At 36.4% G+C, this 17,985-nt stretch overlaps 1 protein-coding gene across 1 annotated transcript in view; it reads left to right on the top strand.

Moving 5' to 3' along the window:
- The window catches only part of ADAMTS19 (ADAM metallopeptidase with thrombospondin type 1 motif 19), a 263,593-nt gene that overhangs the window by 61,645 nt on the left and 183,963 nt on the right, over nucleotides 1–17,985 (top strand). The window contains exons 4-6 of the mRNA XM_018050709.1: nucleotides 3,081–3,253; nucleotides 4,717–4,800; nucleotides 5,467–5,624. Coding sequence (XP_017906198.1) covers nucleotides 3,081–3,253; nucleotides 4,717–4,800; nucleotides 5,467–5,624 — 415 coding nt within the window. The remainder of the gene's footprint in view (nucleotides 1–3,080; nucleotides 3,254–4,716; nucleotides 4,801–5,466; nucleotides 5,625–17,985) is intronic.

A 17,985-nucleotide genomic window follows, 5' to 3' on the forward strand; every position in this document is an offset into this window, starting at 1 on the left:
CTCAGACTTTATAAATCTGTGGCTGAACCCGTCATTTTTCCTCCCAGATTCTGCTGCTGGTACTCCCATTATCTACCTGGTCACTGAAAAATAACCACCCCCTCCACCACCCCCCTACACACACACACATAAAACAAAACAAACAATAGCAAGAAGAAAGAATAATCCTAATTATTATCCTTTTTCTCTGTTTCTTCTGATTAATTTTACTGGGCTTCCCTGATGGCTCAGATGGTAAAGAATCCATCATCTGTGCAAGAGATGAGGGTTTGATCCCAGGTTGGGAAGATCTCCTGGAGAAGGGTATGGCACCCCACTCCAGTATTCTTGCCTGGAAAATCCCTTGGACAGAGGAGCCTGGCAGGCTACAGTCCATGGGGTCAGAAAGTTGAACATGACTAAGCAACTAACATTTTCACCAAAGGTGATATCTACTTGCTAATATGTTGCCTATTATCTCTTCCTTTCTGTTCCTACCACTGGGTGATTTTTACCCAGAAGACCATCGATGTGTCCATTTTGGAGAGATGGTAGATCTGTGTCTGTATATCTATATGTCTACCTATCTTTCCTCTACAATCAACTTATTAGGTGTTGACCCTGCCAAGATGAGCCTTTTCATATACTTATAGGAATGTCTCCTACTAAAGACTTTACATTTATATGATAATATACTAATATGATAATATAATAATATAGTGTTTTATGTGTGTGTGTGGGGGGGTGGGTGGGATGGTTATTTTTCAGTGACCAGCCCAGCCTCCTCTCTTTACATTTATATGATAATATACTAAAGTAGGATTGTGATTACAATATAAAAACAAACTACAAAATTCATTTCTAACTGTTATAGATCTTAAGATACTAATAAAATTAGTTTCATTTGCTGTCCTTCATCAAGGTCTTTGGTATTAACTGCTGGTACTAAATATGGATTCATAAAATATATTTTTAACTGTAGTGATTCTGATCTTGGGCGGGCTTGACCTGCAACAGCTTGAAGTGGGGGTTGGGTACCCCCCAGAGATTGGGGCCAGGTCACGGCAGTGAGAGCACCAAATCCTAGCTGGTCCCATCACTTCATGGGAAATAGATGGGGAAACATTAGAAACCGTGTCAGACTATTTTTTTGGGCTCCCAAATCACTGCAGATGGTGACTGCAGCCATGAAATTAAAAGACGCTTACTCCTTGGAAGAAAAGTTATGACCAACCTAGATAGTATATTCAAAAGCAGAGACATTACATTTCCGACTAAGGTCTGTCTAGTCAAGGCTATGGTTTTTCCTGTGGTCATGTATGGATGTGAGAGTTGGACTGTGAAGAAGGCTGAGGGCCGAAGAATTGATGCTTTTGAACGGTGGTGTTGGAGAAGACTCTTGAGAGTCCCTTGGACTGCAAGGAGATCCAACCAGTCCATTCGGAAGAAGATCTACCCTGGGATTTCTTTGGAAGGAATTATGCTAAAGCTGAAGCTCCAGTACTTTGGCCACCTCATGCAAAGAGTTGACTCATTGGAAAAGACACTGATGCTGGGAGGGATTGGGGGCAGGAGGAGAAGGGGACGACTGAGGATGAGATGGCTGGATGGCATCATGGACTCGATGGACGTGAGTCTGAGTGAACTCCGGGAGATGGTGATGGACAGGGAGGCCTGGCGTGCTGCGATTCATGGGGTCGCAAAGAGTCGGACAGGACTGAGCGACTGAACTGAACTGAACTGAACTGAACTGAATGAGTATGTACTTTAGAATGTTGATCATTGAGTGAGTGAAGTCGCTCAGTCGTGTCTGACTCTTTGCGACCCTGTGGACTATAGCCCACCAGGCTCCTCCGTCCATAGGATTCTCCAGGCAAGAGTACTAGAGTGGGTTGCCATTTTCTTCTCCAGGGGATCTTCCCAACCCAGGGATCGAACCCAGGGATCGAACCCAGGTCTCCCACATGGCAGGCAGATGCTTTAACCTCTGAGCCACCATGGACAGTTATTAAGCTTTAGTGAATACTCCCAACCAGTTTTTCATTGTTTATCCTAATTTAAACTCCCAGCTCATATGAGTAGGGGACTTCCGGTTGTCCTTACCTTCTTGTTAACACTGAATATAATCATGGCTATTGTAGCCGTTCTGGAATTGTATTTAAGTCATTGTGGTTAATTTGCAGTTCCTTGAAGACCAGTGAGACTGAGCATCTTCTCCTATGCTAATCAGCCTTTTGAATCTCCTTTTTGTTAGAAATGCCTGTTCAGATTTGCAGCCAGTTTTTCAGTTCAGTTATCTGTCACTGACTTAGAGTAGCTTTTCATTTCTTTATTATGGAAAAGTTCTGTAATTATCTCCTCCCACTTGGTTGAATGATTTTCATTCTGATAGTAGCATATTTTCATAAACAAATTTTCCATTTTATAAAAATGTATAAAGATATTTATTGGTGGTTACTGCTTTTATTTGACTCTGTTTGAAGAATCTGCTGTATTGAGGTCATAACTTCTGTATTATTCCGATGGATGACAGAACCAATTCCTTTGAAGCCCATACATAGTTGGAGTAATTAGAGGCATTTGCCTGCAGAGGAGCCTGGTGGGTTACAATCCACGGGGTCACAAAGAATCAGACACAATTTAGTGACATTAGGATGTATGGAGCAGTCACTTCAGGCTCTTCTGGCAAGTAGACCTTTATCTTATCACTGGTTTCCAAAAGAAAACCATGATGTCTTTTATTTATAGAATTATTTTATTTATACATACTAATGTGATCTTATTATTGGCCACCTACAACTCTAGAAAGCAGGTGTTACTGTAATTCAATTTACAAATGAGGAAACTAAGGCTGACTGAGTGATGTTAGTTTCCCAAGGGGTAGAGTTAATCAGTGGTAGAAGTCCAGGCTGTCTGATTCCAAAGCCAAATGCTCATTTAGGTTCCCTATGTGCAGGGAACTTTTATGATCTTGCTCACCACTATATCATCAGCACATGTTGGTATTCAGTAAACTTTCTTTTAAATTATTGAAGCGGTGGAGATTTTTATTCATTTTGCTAAGATAGAGGCACATTTAAAAATTCATTTCTGTGTTGCAGATAAAGGAAGACCTAAATCTAAAAAAATAACAGAAAGTGGAAGAGGGAAACGATATTCATACAAATTACCTCAAGAATACAACATAGAGACTGTAGTGGTTGCAGACCCAGCAATGGTTTCCTATCATGGAGCAGATGCAGCCAGGAGATTCATTCTAACCATCTTAAATATGGTAGGCAAACTTTAAAGTGCGCTTGGAATTTTTTCAAGAAAACTCTAAGGAAGAAATGTGTGAGTATAATGAAGTTCTTTAAAAATTAACTCATTACTATTCCTTTCTTTTATTGACATCAGCAAGAAAAAATAGGTGTATCAAATTGATCCATCTCAAAAGAGATATCAAAATAATAACTTATACCTTCTAGTAATAAAACCTTATTGTTAATTTGATGTGGCAAAACTCTTTTTCTGTTACTCTTTTATCTCTTTTTTTTGTGCCCTTCTTTTCCTTCTTTTTTATAAAAGGCCATTTGTTGAAATAGCAGAAATGTTATATTTGTTTATATGTATGGCCCCACCCAAAGTACTGTAGATTATGAGGTGGAACAAAAATGGAGGTTGGTGATCCACTGAGCTCTTATGTAGGTATGTAAAATTGCATGTCAGATATAATACTAGCTGATGAGTAAGATGTAATAGCTAAGAGCTGAATCACAGGTAGCTAACTTTGGTTGATAGCTTTTGGACCACAGAAATCTAACTTGTACCTGGGATCTGAATCCTTGTACCTACTGCCTGAATCCTTTGACTTAACTACATACCCTGTTGAGTAAACTTCCTTCAAGGCAGAATGAGAAGGTTTTCATGGAGAGTGTTTCTTGGGAGAGAATAAACATAAATGAAAGCCAACGGCAGATGTCCATTTATAATTCGAGTTGCCATATAAGACAAGATAAGAGCCACTAGTATAAGGATAAATACTTAGCTACTGAACAACCACTTCACCAGCATTTTGTAAAGGGTAGACAGGCATAGCCTATCAACTTAAGTCTCTTTTAAATAGTACTGCCTTGGAAAGTGTGGGTTTAGTATGCCAGTTATAGTTTTCTGTAATAAATTAGTCAGTTTTACCAAAAACAAAATCAAGGTACTGCATAAAAAATTTGCCTTGCTTTCCAGCATTGTTACATATACCATGTTTTGGAAATACCAGTTATAATGGTGACCTGAAACCATTAAGCAACAATTGCATGTCTTCATGGGCAGCACTGGAGGGGAGGAGCTTTGAAAATCCTGTTCCTGTTTGGCAGTTAGGCATAAAGCAGGCTGTTTTGGGGACATTTTCTCAGAAGAAAGGACACTGGCATTTTGTGATCTTAAGAAAATTTCTAGTTACTAAAATTCTTCTCTTTACTACTGTGGAAAGCCCAATCTTCCCCATGTACCATCCCCGCCCCATTGAAATGCTTAGATTATCGATTATAATGTATATTATCAGAATGCTAGGTCTGAATTTCTTGGTGTCTAAAGTGAATTAGTTATTGCTTATTAAGCTAATTTTAAAGTAATTAAAAATTTTTTTGAAACATATAAAATTGCTCAACTGAATTGAGACTTCTCCCTGGTCTGGGCTTAAAGAAAAATTAAGATGTCTTTCAGTTTTATTTTAGGATTTTTATTTTTATTTGCTTTTAGGTTTTTAACCTTTTCCAACACAAGAGTCTTGGTGTGCAGGTCAATCTTCGTGTGATAAAGCTTATTCTGCTCCATGAAACTCCAGTAAGAAAGTCTTGAGTTTTTTGTTCAATTCAGTGGGTGAGAAGTTGTATTCAGGTACTTTTAAGTAAAGGGAATGTTAGGGACTTACTTTTTATTGACTTGAAATCCAGAAATATCCACTGAGTCACTTGAAATGTACATAAAACTGGCTGTTAGTTTTAGTTAATACCTCAATTATATTCCAAAAATGGAATGTTTGTAGTTTCCAAGGATCCTGACAACAAACCTTAACTTTGCAAAATGCAATTTTTAAACGTAATTTTTAATGACAGTTTTATTTTCTTATTTAAACATGTGCTTTTCTGTAATTCAATTTAAACAGAGACTGTTCTGTGGCATCATTTTAACATACTGCTTAGCTTTGTAAAACCTTTGTTAACATTGTAGAAATAATGAGTGGTTTAAGTCTAAAAGTTCCACATTCTTAATATTCCATTGCAACTCTCTTCTTTTTCAGAATAGCATTAAACAGGTTTTGTAATTATTGTACCTTCACAAAGTTTTAAGATATTTTAGCTCAGGAAAAATTAATCCTGAATGTCTTCCAGGTTCTAATTAATGTTATGGTCAGCAGACTGCTCTAGTAATTCAAGAAGTCCCCTTGGTTTTTAGTTTCCTGTATATCTGAGAATAATTTGCCTTGAAGTGAAATCTCTTCTTTTGCAGGCAGATCTGTATATTGGGCATCATGGAGAGAAAATGCTGGAGAGTTTTTGTAAGTGGCAGCATGAAGAATTTGGCAAAAAGAATGATATACATTTAGAGATGTCAACAAGCTGGGGAGAGGACATGACCTCAGTGGATGCAGCTATACTTATAACACGGTGAGTTTTTTTTAAAGCCAATTAAATGACATTCTTAATTTGATGGCCATGCTGTTAATCCTATTAATCCCTTCATAGAATGCTTTTATTCCAGATTTTGTGTTCCAAAAAACTTTTGGCATAATGCTGTTAGTAATTTCCCTCAATTCATAATAACTGCTTTCTGAACAGCCACCTATTGGCTGGCATATTGACTAAACATTTGGTTAATTAATATTAAAAAAGTTAACTTCAATTTTTGATGCAAAGACATAGCCATTGATGGTGATAAATGAAAGCACTGATGAATTTTGGTGGAACTTTGAAGTTATGAACCTACATGGTATGTTTTTCTGTCATCATCCTGTAAAGTGCCCAATATGTTAAATTGAACAATTTCTGGTTATAAGAAAAAATTTTAATTAAGTCTCTAGCTAGTTAATTTTGAGCTGCATTTGTATTTCAGCACTGAGTATAAATATAAGGTGAAACAATGAGGAACAATTAACTCTCTATGAACACTGTATAAACTTACAAACTTAAATATAAGCTTATTTTGCTTAGAGCTAGTAATTAATGGTAGTTCATTGTTAACTAGCAATTTAATTTTTTTATGAATGTTGACATTTCACATCACAGAATACACTGTGACGTTTAAACATGATTTTCTATAATGAGTCTATTGAATTCATAATGGCTTCTTTTTGCTGAATTGTATAAAAATGATTCTACTTATAAATAATTCATAAAGATGAAAACAATCTCTATATAAGAACACAACTAGACTTCCATTTCCAGCTATGTAGGTGTGCCTGATACTAGACCTCTGCAATAAACAGCCATAAAATTGAAAAACATTTATGAAGCAACTGCTTTTAGTTATTGAAGAAATAGCAGTGCAGTCTCTGAAAGAAGGAAAATTTACTAAGTGAGCCCCACAGCCAACCCAACTTTGCCTTGGGACAATTTTTTTAATGGTACAGCAAGCTGGCATCTAAGTAGAGCACAGTGCTCCTGTTGAAAGTACCGAGATGAGGATACTTTGCAGGCAGAGGTGCTAAGTTCTTGTGCAGATCATCTGTGAGGACTTTGCAAAGGCTGGTCTAGCTACACAAAGAAACGACCCAAAATTTATCAGGGTGCTATTGTTATGGAGTTAAGATTCTAGAAATTGAGCATATTTGGGCCATGGGCGGAAAGCAACCTTGCTAATACCTTGTTTTTACTCCTGGCATTTATCTGAGGAAGCAAAGGCACCATTTAGAGGCATTTATCTGCGAAAACAGAGGCACCATTAAGAGGCCTTCTTAATAGGCACCATAATCCAGAGACATGCCCTCTCTTGACCCTCTCTTAACAAAGCTTGAAACCAAGCCCAGTTTGAGGTTAAGTCCCATCAGTTTACAAAGGCTTGGCAATCATTTTGAGCTTTTGGTGTATCCTCCCTACTAAAGAATAAACTCAAACCTACCTACATTCAGAGTGACCAGCAAGTAAAAAAGATAAAGCACTCTTCAGAGGAATATAACTGAATCTTGAATCTCTATGATATGTCATCCACAATGTCTGGAATATAATGAAAATTAGTCAAGCAAAGAAACATGAAAATGAGACCCATGGTCAAAGAAAAATTATCAATAGTATCAGACCCTGAGATTGCTTCAGTTCAGTTTAGTCACTCAGTCGTGTCCGACTCTTTGCGACCCCATGAATCTCAGCACGCCAGGCCTCCTGGAGTTCACCCAAACTCACGTCCATTGAGTCGGTGATGCCACCAGCCATTTCATCCTTTGTTGTCCCCTTCTCCTCCTGCTTCCAATCCCTCCCAGCATCAGAGTCTTTTCCAATGAATCGACTCTTTGCATGAGGTGTCCAAAGTATTGGAGTTTCAGCTTCAGCATCAGTCCTTCCAAAGAACACCAGGACTGATCTCCTTTATTTATTTATTTTTATTTTTTTATTATTATTTTTTTTACTTTACAATATTGTATTGGTTCTGCCACACATCAACATGAATCTGCCATGGGTGTACACGTATTCCCCATCCAGAATCCCCCTCCCACGTCCTTCCCCGTACCATCCCTCTGGGTCATCCCAGTGCACCAGCCCCAAGGATCCTGTATAGAACCTGGACTGGTGATTCATTTCTTATATGATATTATGCATGTTTCCATGCCATTCCCCCAAATCATCCTACCCTCTCCCTCTCCCACAGAGTCCAAAAGACTGTTCTATACATCTATGTCTCTTTTGCTGTCTTGCATACAGGGTTATCGTTACCATCTTTCTAAATTCCATATATATGCATTAGTATACTGTATTGATGTTTTTCTTTCTGGCTTACTTCACTCTGTATAATAGGCTCCAGTTTCACCCAGCTCATTAGAACTGATTCAAATGTATTCTTTTTAATGGCTGAGTAATACTCCATTGTGTATATGGACTGGTTGGATCTCCCTGCAATCCAAGGGAATCTCAAGAGTCTTCTCCAACACCACAGTTCAAAAGCATCAATTCTTCAGCGCTCAGCTTTCTTCATAGTCCAACTCTCACATCCATACATGACCACTGGAAAAAACCGTAGCCTTGACTAGATGGACCTTTGTTGGCAAAGTAATGTCTCTGCCTTTCAATATGCTATCTAGGTTGATCATAACTTTCCTTCCAAGCAGTAAGCGTCTTTTAATTTCATGGCTGTAGTCATCATCTGCAGTGATTTTGGAGCCCCCCAAAATAAAGTCTGACACTGTTTCCACTGTTTCCCCATCTATTTCCCAAGAAGTAATGGGACCAGATGCCATGATCTTAATTTTTTCAATGTTGAGCTTTAAGCCAACTTTTTGAGATTGCTTAGATGTTGGATTTACCAAATACTGCTGTAACTGGAATCTCAGAAGAGAGTTGAGAATGGGTAAGAAAATTATTTGAAGAAGTAATGTCAAAAGCTTTTCACAGATTTCATAAGAAACCTAGAGACCTAGACCTAGTTATTTTCAAAAAAAGAAAACAACTTAGTGATGAGGCATATCATAGGAAAATTGGTGAGAATCAAAGATATAGAAAAGGATGTTGAATTGGCTAGAGAAAAGGGATACATTACAATAGTGGAGACACCATTAAGAGCAATAACTGACTTCTTGTCAGAAAGAACAGATCCCTGAAACAATGAAATGATATCACTAATGTACTGACTGAAAAAGCCCTATCACCAAAAATTCTTAATGAATTCATAAGGGTACTTTCTTAATCTGTGAAAGTGTGTCTACACCTACTTACACACACAAAATCTATAGCTAATAAGACTGGAAGCAAGGCAAGGGATGTCCACTCTTAGCTCATCTGTTCAGTATTGTGCTGATGCTTATAAGGAAGAGGAAGGAAAGGCATAAATACTGGGAAGAAAAATTTAAAACTGTCTCTACACAGATGACATGACTTGGTACAAGGAAAATTTTAAGAAATCTAGTGGAAAAATTGCTAGACTTTACAAGTGTAATTTACAAGGCTGTAGCATATAAAGTCAATTTAGAAGAAGAATTATATTTATATATGGAGGAAGTGAACAGTTGGGAAGATTTTAAAGTAACTTCCAAAACCATAAAACTCTGAGAATAATTTAAGAAAATGAAATAATATCTACATAGCCCTGCTGAGAAAAATTAGAGATATAAATAAAGGTTTATTTATTGGAAGACAAAGTATTATCAAGATGTCTATTTTCCCTAAATTGTCTTATAGAGTGACTATAAACCCAGTGAAAATCCCTCTGCAGGTTTTTCATTTGGTTTGGTTTGGTTTTAAAAATTACAATTGGATTCCAAATTTTTTTTGCGAAAGAAAAGGACCTGGAAGAGTTAAGCAGTTTTGTAAAAGAGGAACAAATTGGGTGAACTTACATTTTCTGATTTCAAAACTTATTATAAAGGTTTGGTAGTCAAAACAGTATAGCTATGGCAGAACATTAGCCATACAAATCAGTGAAACAGAATAAAGAGTCTGGAAATACACTCACATACATATGGTCAATTGATGTTCAGTAAAACCATTAGCTGATGGTTCAGTGATGAAAAGACAGTCTGTTTACATATGGATACCCATTTGAAAAAAATGTATCTCAACCCTGTTTGGCACCTTGTATGATGTTAATTCATAATGGATCGTAAATCTACAACTATAAGACTTTTATTAAAAACAAAATGTTCTGGTGGCTCATGACCATGAGAGGACAGTAATTTCCTAGATAGGATACAAAAAGCAGTAACTAAAAATTATTAATCATTTGGGCTTCTTGAAAATTAGAACCACATCATATCCAAAACTATTGATATGTAAATGAAGAGATTAGATACTTGCAATAGACATATTAAATGGATAATTTGTATCTAAAATTATATTTATATTTATGTATATACATATATGATATATAAATATATAGAACTTTAAGACTAAGAAAGATAATCAAAGAAATATGACCTGTGTTTACCCAAACAGTAGCTGGTAATTTTGGAGTTGCCCATTTGGCCTCTATTCGTCTCATTATGATGAGGCTAATAGTACAGAGGAGAAGAATATAAGACATCTTCTATAACATCTAACATAAAGTAACCATTCAATAATTTTCCAAGCATAAATAATTGTATAAAATCCTGTGCAAACTTTTATTAGTGTGTAAGATATACTATCAGAAATATCTTTTGTATTATGTAATAAATGTTTTTAATTGATAGTTGGTCAGCCCATGGTTATTATTGCATTCCTCATTATCTTAGACACAGTTAGGAATCATTTGCTGTGGCTAACAGTATTGTCGAGTGATAAAACAGTTTTATGGGGTTAGTGTGATATATTCAATATTAAAGTGAAGTTGCTCAGTCATGTCCGACTCTTTGCGACCCCATGGACTGTAGCCTACCAGGTTCCTCTGTCCATGGAATTTTCCAGGCAAGAACACTAGAGTGGGTTGCCATTTCCTTCTCCCGATATTTGATATTACCAGTAGTAATTTTCTGAACATGTTATGGTTTAAATTTAAATGAAAAAATAAAGTGTACAATTCCTGACCCCTAGGAATTCTGAAACAAGTATCAGTTCCTTTTTCTTCTTTTGGCTGTTTATATGTAGGGAAAGTTTATTTAATAATTTACACTTTACATTTCTATAGGATGAGCCTGCCTTGCTTATGAATTTTAGAATTCAATGAAATACTGAAACATATAATGTTTTATATGTTTGAAAGACTATAAGTCTACCTTATATACTAAAGCTATTGGATTTTTACTACATTATTTATTATTTATTTAAAGTTAATTTTTATTTTATGTTAGAGTATAGCTGATTTACAATATTGTGTTAGTTTCAGGTGTACATTTTGCTGTTATTTTCAGCAGTGATTGATTTATACATATACATATGTCTATTGTTTTCCAGATTATTTTCCTATGTAGATTTACGGAGTATTAAGTAGAGTTTCCTGTGCTATACAATAGGTCTTTGTTGATTATTTTATGTGTAATAGTATGGATATGTTAATCTCAACCTGCTAGTTTATCCCTCCCACCTTTCTTTTTTGGTAATGATAAGTGTGTTTTTGAAGTCTGTAAGTCTGTTTCTGTTTTGTAAGCTCATTTGTATCCTTTTTTTAGGTTCCACATAATTGATATGATACAATATTTGTCTTTCATTGTCTGATTTACTTCACTCTGTATGACAGTCTCTAGGTCCATCCATGTCTCTGCAAATGGCACAGTTTCATTTCTTTTTATGGTTGAGTAATATTCCATTGTTATATTCCATAATATTCCAGTAATATTCCATTGTAATATTCCAAAGGATATATATATATATATATATATATATATATATATATATATATCCCATCTTTTTTATCTGTTCCTCTGTTGATGGACATTGAGGTTGCTTCCTTATCCTGGCTGTTGTAAATAGTGCTACAGTGGACACTGGAGTGCATGTATCTTTTTGAATTATACTTTTCTCTGGGTATATACCCAGGAGTGTGATTGGTAAGTCATATGATATCTCTCTTTTTGGTTTTTTAAGGACCCTCCATACTGTTCTCCACAATGGCTGTATCAATTTACATTCTCAGCAATGGTGTAAGAGGGTTCCATTTTCTCCACACCCTCTTGAGTATTTTGTTGTTTGTAGACTTTTTGATGGTGGACATTCTTACTAGTTTGAGGAGGTACCTCATTGTAATTTTGATTTGCATTTCTCTACCGATTAGTGAGGTTGAGAATCTTTTTGTGTGTTCTTTGGCCGTCTGTGTATGTCTTCTTTGGATAAATGTCTGTTTAGACCTTTTGCCCTTTTTTTTTTTTAATATTTAGCTTCATGAACTATTTGTATATTTTGGAAATTCATCCCTGGTCAGTCGCATTGTTTGCAAGTATTTTCTCCCATTCTGAGGGTTGTCTTTTTGTTTCGTTTATGGTTTCCTTTGCTTTGCAAATATTTTTGCATTTAGTTAGATCCCCTATTTGTTTATGTTTGTTTTTACTTTCATTACCCTAGGAGACAGGTCCAGAAAGATCTTGCAGCAATAGATGTCAAAGAGTGTTCTACCTGTGTGTTCCTCTAAGAATTATATATTATCCTGTCTTACATTTAAGTCTTTAATCCACTATGAAATTTGTTTTTATGTATGGTATTAGATAGTGTTCTAATTTCATTCTTTTACATGTAGCTATCCAGTTTTACCAGGATCACTTAATAAATAAACTGTATTTTCTCCATTGTATATTCTTGCCTCCTTTGTTGTAGATTAATTGACCAAAGGTGTGAAAGTTTGTTTTGGGGCTTTCTATCTTGTTCCATTGATCTATATATCTGTCTTTGTGAGAGATCATACTCTTTTGATGATTGTAGCTTTGTAGTATAGTCTACAGTGAGGGAGCTTGATTCTTCCAGCTCTGTCTTTTCTTTCTCAAGATTGCCTTGGCTATTCAGGGTCTTTTATGTTTTGATACAAATTTGAAGATTTTTTTTGTCCTAGATCTACCAAAAAAAAAAAAAAAGCCATTTGAAATTTGATAGGAATTACATTGAAACTGTAGCTTACCTTGGGTAGTATAATCATTTTGACAGTATTGATTCTGCTAATCTAGGAACATGGTATATCTTTCTGTTTGTGTCATCTTATATTTCTTTCATCAGTATCTTAGAGGTTTCTGAGTACACATCTTTTGTGTCTCTAGGTAGGTTTATTCCTAAGTATTTTATTCTTTTTTGATGTGATGGTAAATAGGATAATTTATCTATTAAATCCTTAATTTCTCTTTCTGACCTTTCATTGTTAGTGTATAGAAATGCAACAGATTTCTATGTATTAAGCTAACAGGAAGCTAACACACTCATATTTGGTCTGTATCATTTGGAAGGAGGAACAGGCATACTATTTTATTGCATAGAAGTATCCTAATTTATGTGACTGCTCTATATTTTTATAGCTTTCTGAATTTTCACATTTAGAGAAAAATGTATTAACATCTTTATCTATATATGATTGTAAATAAGTGCTAGTATTTGTTTAGAATAATTGCAGTGTACTTGCTCTTGTGCTTAGAAATATAATGTTTTTCATTATTGTCAAAGTGAAATTGAAAGTGAAAGTCACTCAGTTGTGTTCAACTCTTTGCAATCCCATGGAATGTACAGTCCGTGGAATTCTCTAGGCAAGAATACTGGAAGGGGTAGCCATTCCCTTCTCCAGGGGAATCGTCTCTACCCAGGGATCAAACCCAGGTGTCCTGCATTGCAGGAGGATTCTTTACCAGCTGAGCCACCAGGGAAGCCCAAGAATACTGGAGTGGCTAAGTCTATCCCTTCTCCAGGGGATCTTCCTGACACAGGAATTAAACCGAGTTTTCCTGCATTGCAGGTGGATTCTTTACCAGCTGAGCTACTAGCAAAGCCCATTTTCATTATTGTCAAATTTTGCTCATAAAATGCATTTGAACTACTTGCTTACACATAGGCTAGTATAACATATTAAAAGAATGAATCAAAAGTAGTCATATCTGGGATTTGTGAGAATATTCTAGATAATATTCTACAGTAATATTTGTGTTGTTAAAAATTTTTTAATTACAGGATAATTGCTTTACAGTATTTTGTTGGTTTCAGCTGTGAATCAGCATGAATCAGCCATAGGTATACATATGCCGCCTCCCTCTTGAACCTTCCTCCCACCTCCCACCCAATTCCAACCCTCTTCACTGTCACAGACTTCCTAATTTGAACTCCTGCATCTTACAGCAAATTTCCACTGGCTGTCTGTTTTTACATTATATGTTTCCATGCTATTCTCTCAATTCGTCCCACCCTCTTCTTCCCCAGCTGTGTCCACAAGTCTTTTCTCTGTGTCTGCATCTCCACTGTTGCCCTGCAAACAGGCTCATCAGTACTGTCTTTCTAGATTCCATATACATGTGTTAATATACGATATTTGTTTTTCTCTTTCTGACTTATTTCACTCTGTATAACAGGCTCTAGGTTTATCCTGCTCATTAGGACTGAAAACCTGTGTTTTATATCTCAATTCACTGGCTCAAGTCAGTTGTAAAATTATTATTCGTCCTCAGATTTTCAAAACTTGAACTACTACCAAAGGACTAAATATGTACTCTGTATGCCCAAACTATGGTTTTTAAAGATAAGACAAAATAAAGGATTGTTCTTTCTAATGTATCATTTAGTTATGGATAGAAAACTAAAGCTTCACTTTCTAGAAAGGTTTTCTACTCAAAACCTGATGGAAAAACTTTTTTGGGAGACAAAATTTGCTATAGTTTTGCTAAGCCGTTCCATGTTTCATGGAAAGAAAGATTTTTGTGCACTTCCTAAACCCTTTAGCAGAAATGTTAATTCAGTTTTGTGCCCCTTGATAAATAGGACCTAGAATAGGGCTTAGTAGATTGCTTCTGTTTTTTTGGAAAGTGACAGGTATAAAAATCTAGTTGAAAGTAGAAAAAAAAAACTGTCAAAGGATATATGCATATAACATATTGATAGATACTGATATAATTTTACCTTTACTTTCCTATGGGGCTAACGTTTATTTGGAGGATCACTTTTCTCTGTATTATTGCTTCCAGTGCCCTGAAAAAGTGAAGTGAAAGTCTCTCAGTTGTGTCTGATTCTTTGCGACCCTATGGACTGTAGTCCATGGAATTCTCCAGGCCAGAATACTGGAGTGGGTAGCCTTTCCCTTCTCCAGGGGATCTTCCCAACCCAGGAATAGAACCCAGGTCTCCCGCATTGCAGGCGGATTCTTTACCAGCTGCGAGCCTCAAGGGAAGCCCTCCCTCCAGTTCCCTCGTAGTAAAAATTAGCCCAAGGTAAGGAAAGGTTTACCTCTCTAAGTGACCTTCCACCATTGATTAGGAAAGTCTAAATGAATGGTTTGAGTTATTGAGGAAGAAAAAAAATCCCTTTTTAGTAGGTATAATCATAGAGATAATCAGATCTTTAGCTTTGTAAAAAAAGAAAGTGAAGTCGCTCAGTCGTGTCTGAATCTTTGTGACCTCAGGGACTGTAGCCTACCAGGCTCCTCCATCCATGGGATTCTCCAAGCAAGAATACTGGAGTAGGTTGCCATTTCCTTCTCCAGGGGATCTTCCTGACCCAGAGATCAAACCCAGGTCTCCCACATTGCAGGCAGATGCTTTACCCTCTGAGCTACCAGGGAAGTGAAGTTATAAAAAATAAGATAAAATTTTTAATCTCTGTGGATTCCATGGTCTTATCCATATTTTACAAACTGAACTCATAAACAGCCTGCTGCTGCTGCTGCTGCTAGGTCGCTTCAGTCATGTCTGACTCTGTGCGACCCCATAGACGGTAGCCCATCAGGCTCCCCTGTCCCTGGGATTCTGCAGGCAAGAACACTGGAGTGGGTTGCCATTTCCTTCTCCAATGCATGAAAGTGAAAAGTGAAATTGAAGTCGCTCAGTCATGTCCGACTCTTAGTGACCTCATGGACTTCAGCCCACCAGGCTCCTCCGTCCATGGGATTCTCCAGGCAAGAGTACTGGAATGGGGTGCCATTGCCTTCTCTGCATAACAGCCTAGTATCTTGCAAATGCTCATACTAGGTCATCATTAAATGTTGTATGTTATGTGAGCACATTAACAGGAAGAGATAATAGCTCAGTTATTAATTTTAGTTTCAACTCAAGTAAAGAATGTATCAGTCCAAACCTTTCTGCAGTCATTTGTTTGTTAAATTGTTCTGTATGACACAATGAAGTAAATAGTTTAAAGCTGACCTAGTTCTATGGGTTCATAGTAACAAAAACACAAAACACTTGATCCCAACTATCAATTCCATGATTTATTAGTGTAACTTTCACATTTCTCTTTGAAATTATAGAGAAGGGACAAGTCTGTATGTCTTGAAAATACTCTTTAATTTAGAATTTAATTTTAATAATGATACTTTTGTTTTTCAGTATTTACTAAAATGCTTTTGGTATAGTACTTCTAAAAGTTAGCTTCAAAATACTGCCATTGGCTAGTAAGATAGAAAAGATAATAAAATAAGAGACATTGCAGAAATACATTGATTTCATACAAATCATAGAATAATTTTTGAATGAATCATTTATAGGTATATCCCAAGGCACTATAAAATTCTACAATGAGACTTATTCTCAGATGAATCTTCACTCTTGGAAATTAAAGGCTACATTTCATTTTTCTCAATATAAATCAGAACTTGAGCAGGATTTATTGGCCTTCCCATTTGCCAAAGTCTAACAGTATCAGTTCCATAAACTCACATAATGAAACTCCGTGATGCAGACTTCAGGCACACAGAGCCAACATGAGCCAAAAATGAGAGAATTCGAATCCACTTGATCACAGGTCTAGGCAGCACACAAATCTCTGTCCCCCTTACCCCTCACAATCTTTGAATATTATGAAATTGGGATTACATTATTTTGATCCTCTGAAAAGCAGTGTACAGTTGAAGAATTGAAGATTCAGTCTGATCTGAAGTTTTTAAAATGCTATTGACGCTTTGTCTTTCAGTGGTACTAAAAGGTATTTCCAGTGCTTTAGGATATAAGACCTTGAATTTTTGGGGAAAAAAAATGTGCTCTATTCACTTGTTTGCTGACTGAACAGAAATTGACTGTGTGATGGACTCTTAAGTGCCCTTGACAATAAGCAGTGCATTTCTCATAGTTTTATCATGTTGTTTAGTTACAGATGAAGTCCCTTGTTTCACATTATGTAAATCAAAGTCATCTTGCAGCCTTACGCATTATGATATGATGTATTGTACATTTAGAAAAAGCACATAAAATATCTTTCCCTCCACATCTGAATATACTTTATGCTCCATGATTCTTGGCCCTAAGGTAAAGATTTGATTTCATGTGGTTCTTTAATTTTCTGGATTGCCATATTATTCAGCATCATCTGTTTTGGGTGTTTCTCTCTCCATTTGTTTTCTGGCAAAGGCCATTGCAAAATAGGACTATCTCTTATTTATTACAATTCCCCAGGCTTCTTCATCACTGATCCTAGGCCCTTTACACATTACAGAGGTGATTTTATATCATTCTCTTCTTGGCTTTCAGTGCAGAAGCCTTTTTGAAATTTATCTTTTTATTTCTCTTCCTAAGCACTTGGCATGTGAGAAGCACATAAGGAATCCTATTGTGTAGGCTGCGCACTGCTCAACAGTAGGGGGAGTCATTTGCATCGTTGTGTATGTAAAGGAGCCATTAGAAGTAAGCAGCGCACAACCTCTACAACTAGGCATGGTGTCCTTGTGATAAATTTGATTTCTAGATCATCCGTGTCTGGTCTTTTATTTGTTACAAGAATGTCAACAGACCTTTTTCATTCCTCTTCATCTATAATTATATTCAGTATCTGGATATGTTTGTACCACCAGGAGGTATATTTTTGTATATCGTTTGGTGTTGGTTTTGAGTCACAGAATCCAGTGTGGACCAAGTTGAACACAAGAGGTTCTTTTGGATTCTTTTTGATACATGGAGAAGATTCTGTGTAGTATTCAGAATTAAAGGAAGGACGAAAGAACCAAACATCAAGAAAAATGGTGAAGAGGAAAACTCTTGAAGTCTCTGCCCGAGTTTGAATGATCCAGGGTCATTCACACTCCCTTACTATACTGTCTACTTTAGATCCTCTGGAAAAGCAGTTTTGAGTTGAAGTGGGGAGTCACGTGTGTAAATTCTGTTGTTTAAAGTCAGTGACCACTGTTTATAATAGCCAGGACCGGGAAGCAACCTAGATGTCCTTTGGCAGACGAATGGGTAAGAAAGCTGTGGTACATGTACACAATGAAATATTACTCAGCTATTGAAAAGAATGCATTTGAATCAAT

Source organism: Capra hircus, chromosome 7, assembly GCF_001704415.2.
Source record: "Capra hircus breed San Clemente chromosome 7, ASM170441v1, whole genome shotgun sequence".
In the NCBI taxonomy this organism is placed as follows: Eukaryota; Metazoa; Chordata; class Mammalia; order Artiodactyla; family Bovidae; genus Capra; species Capra hircus.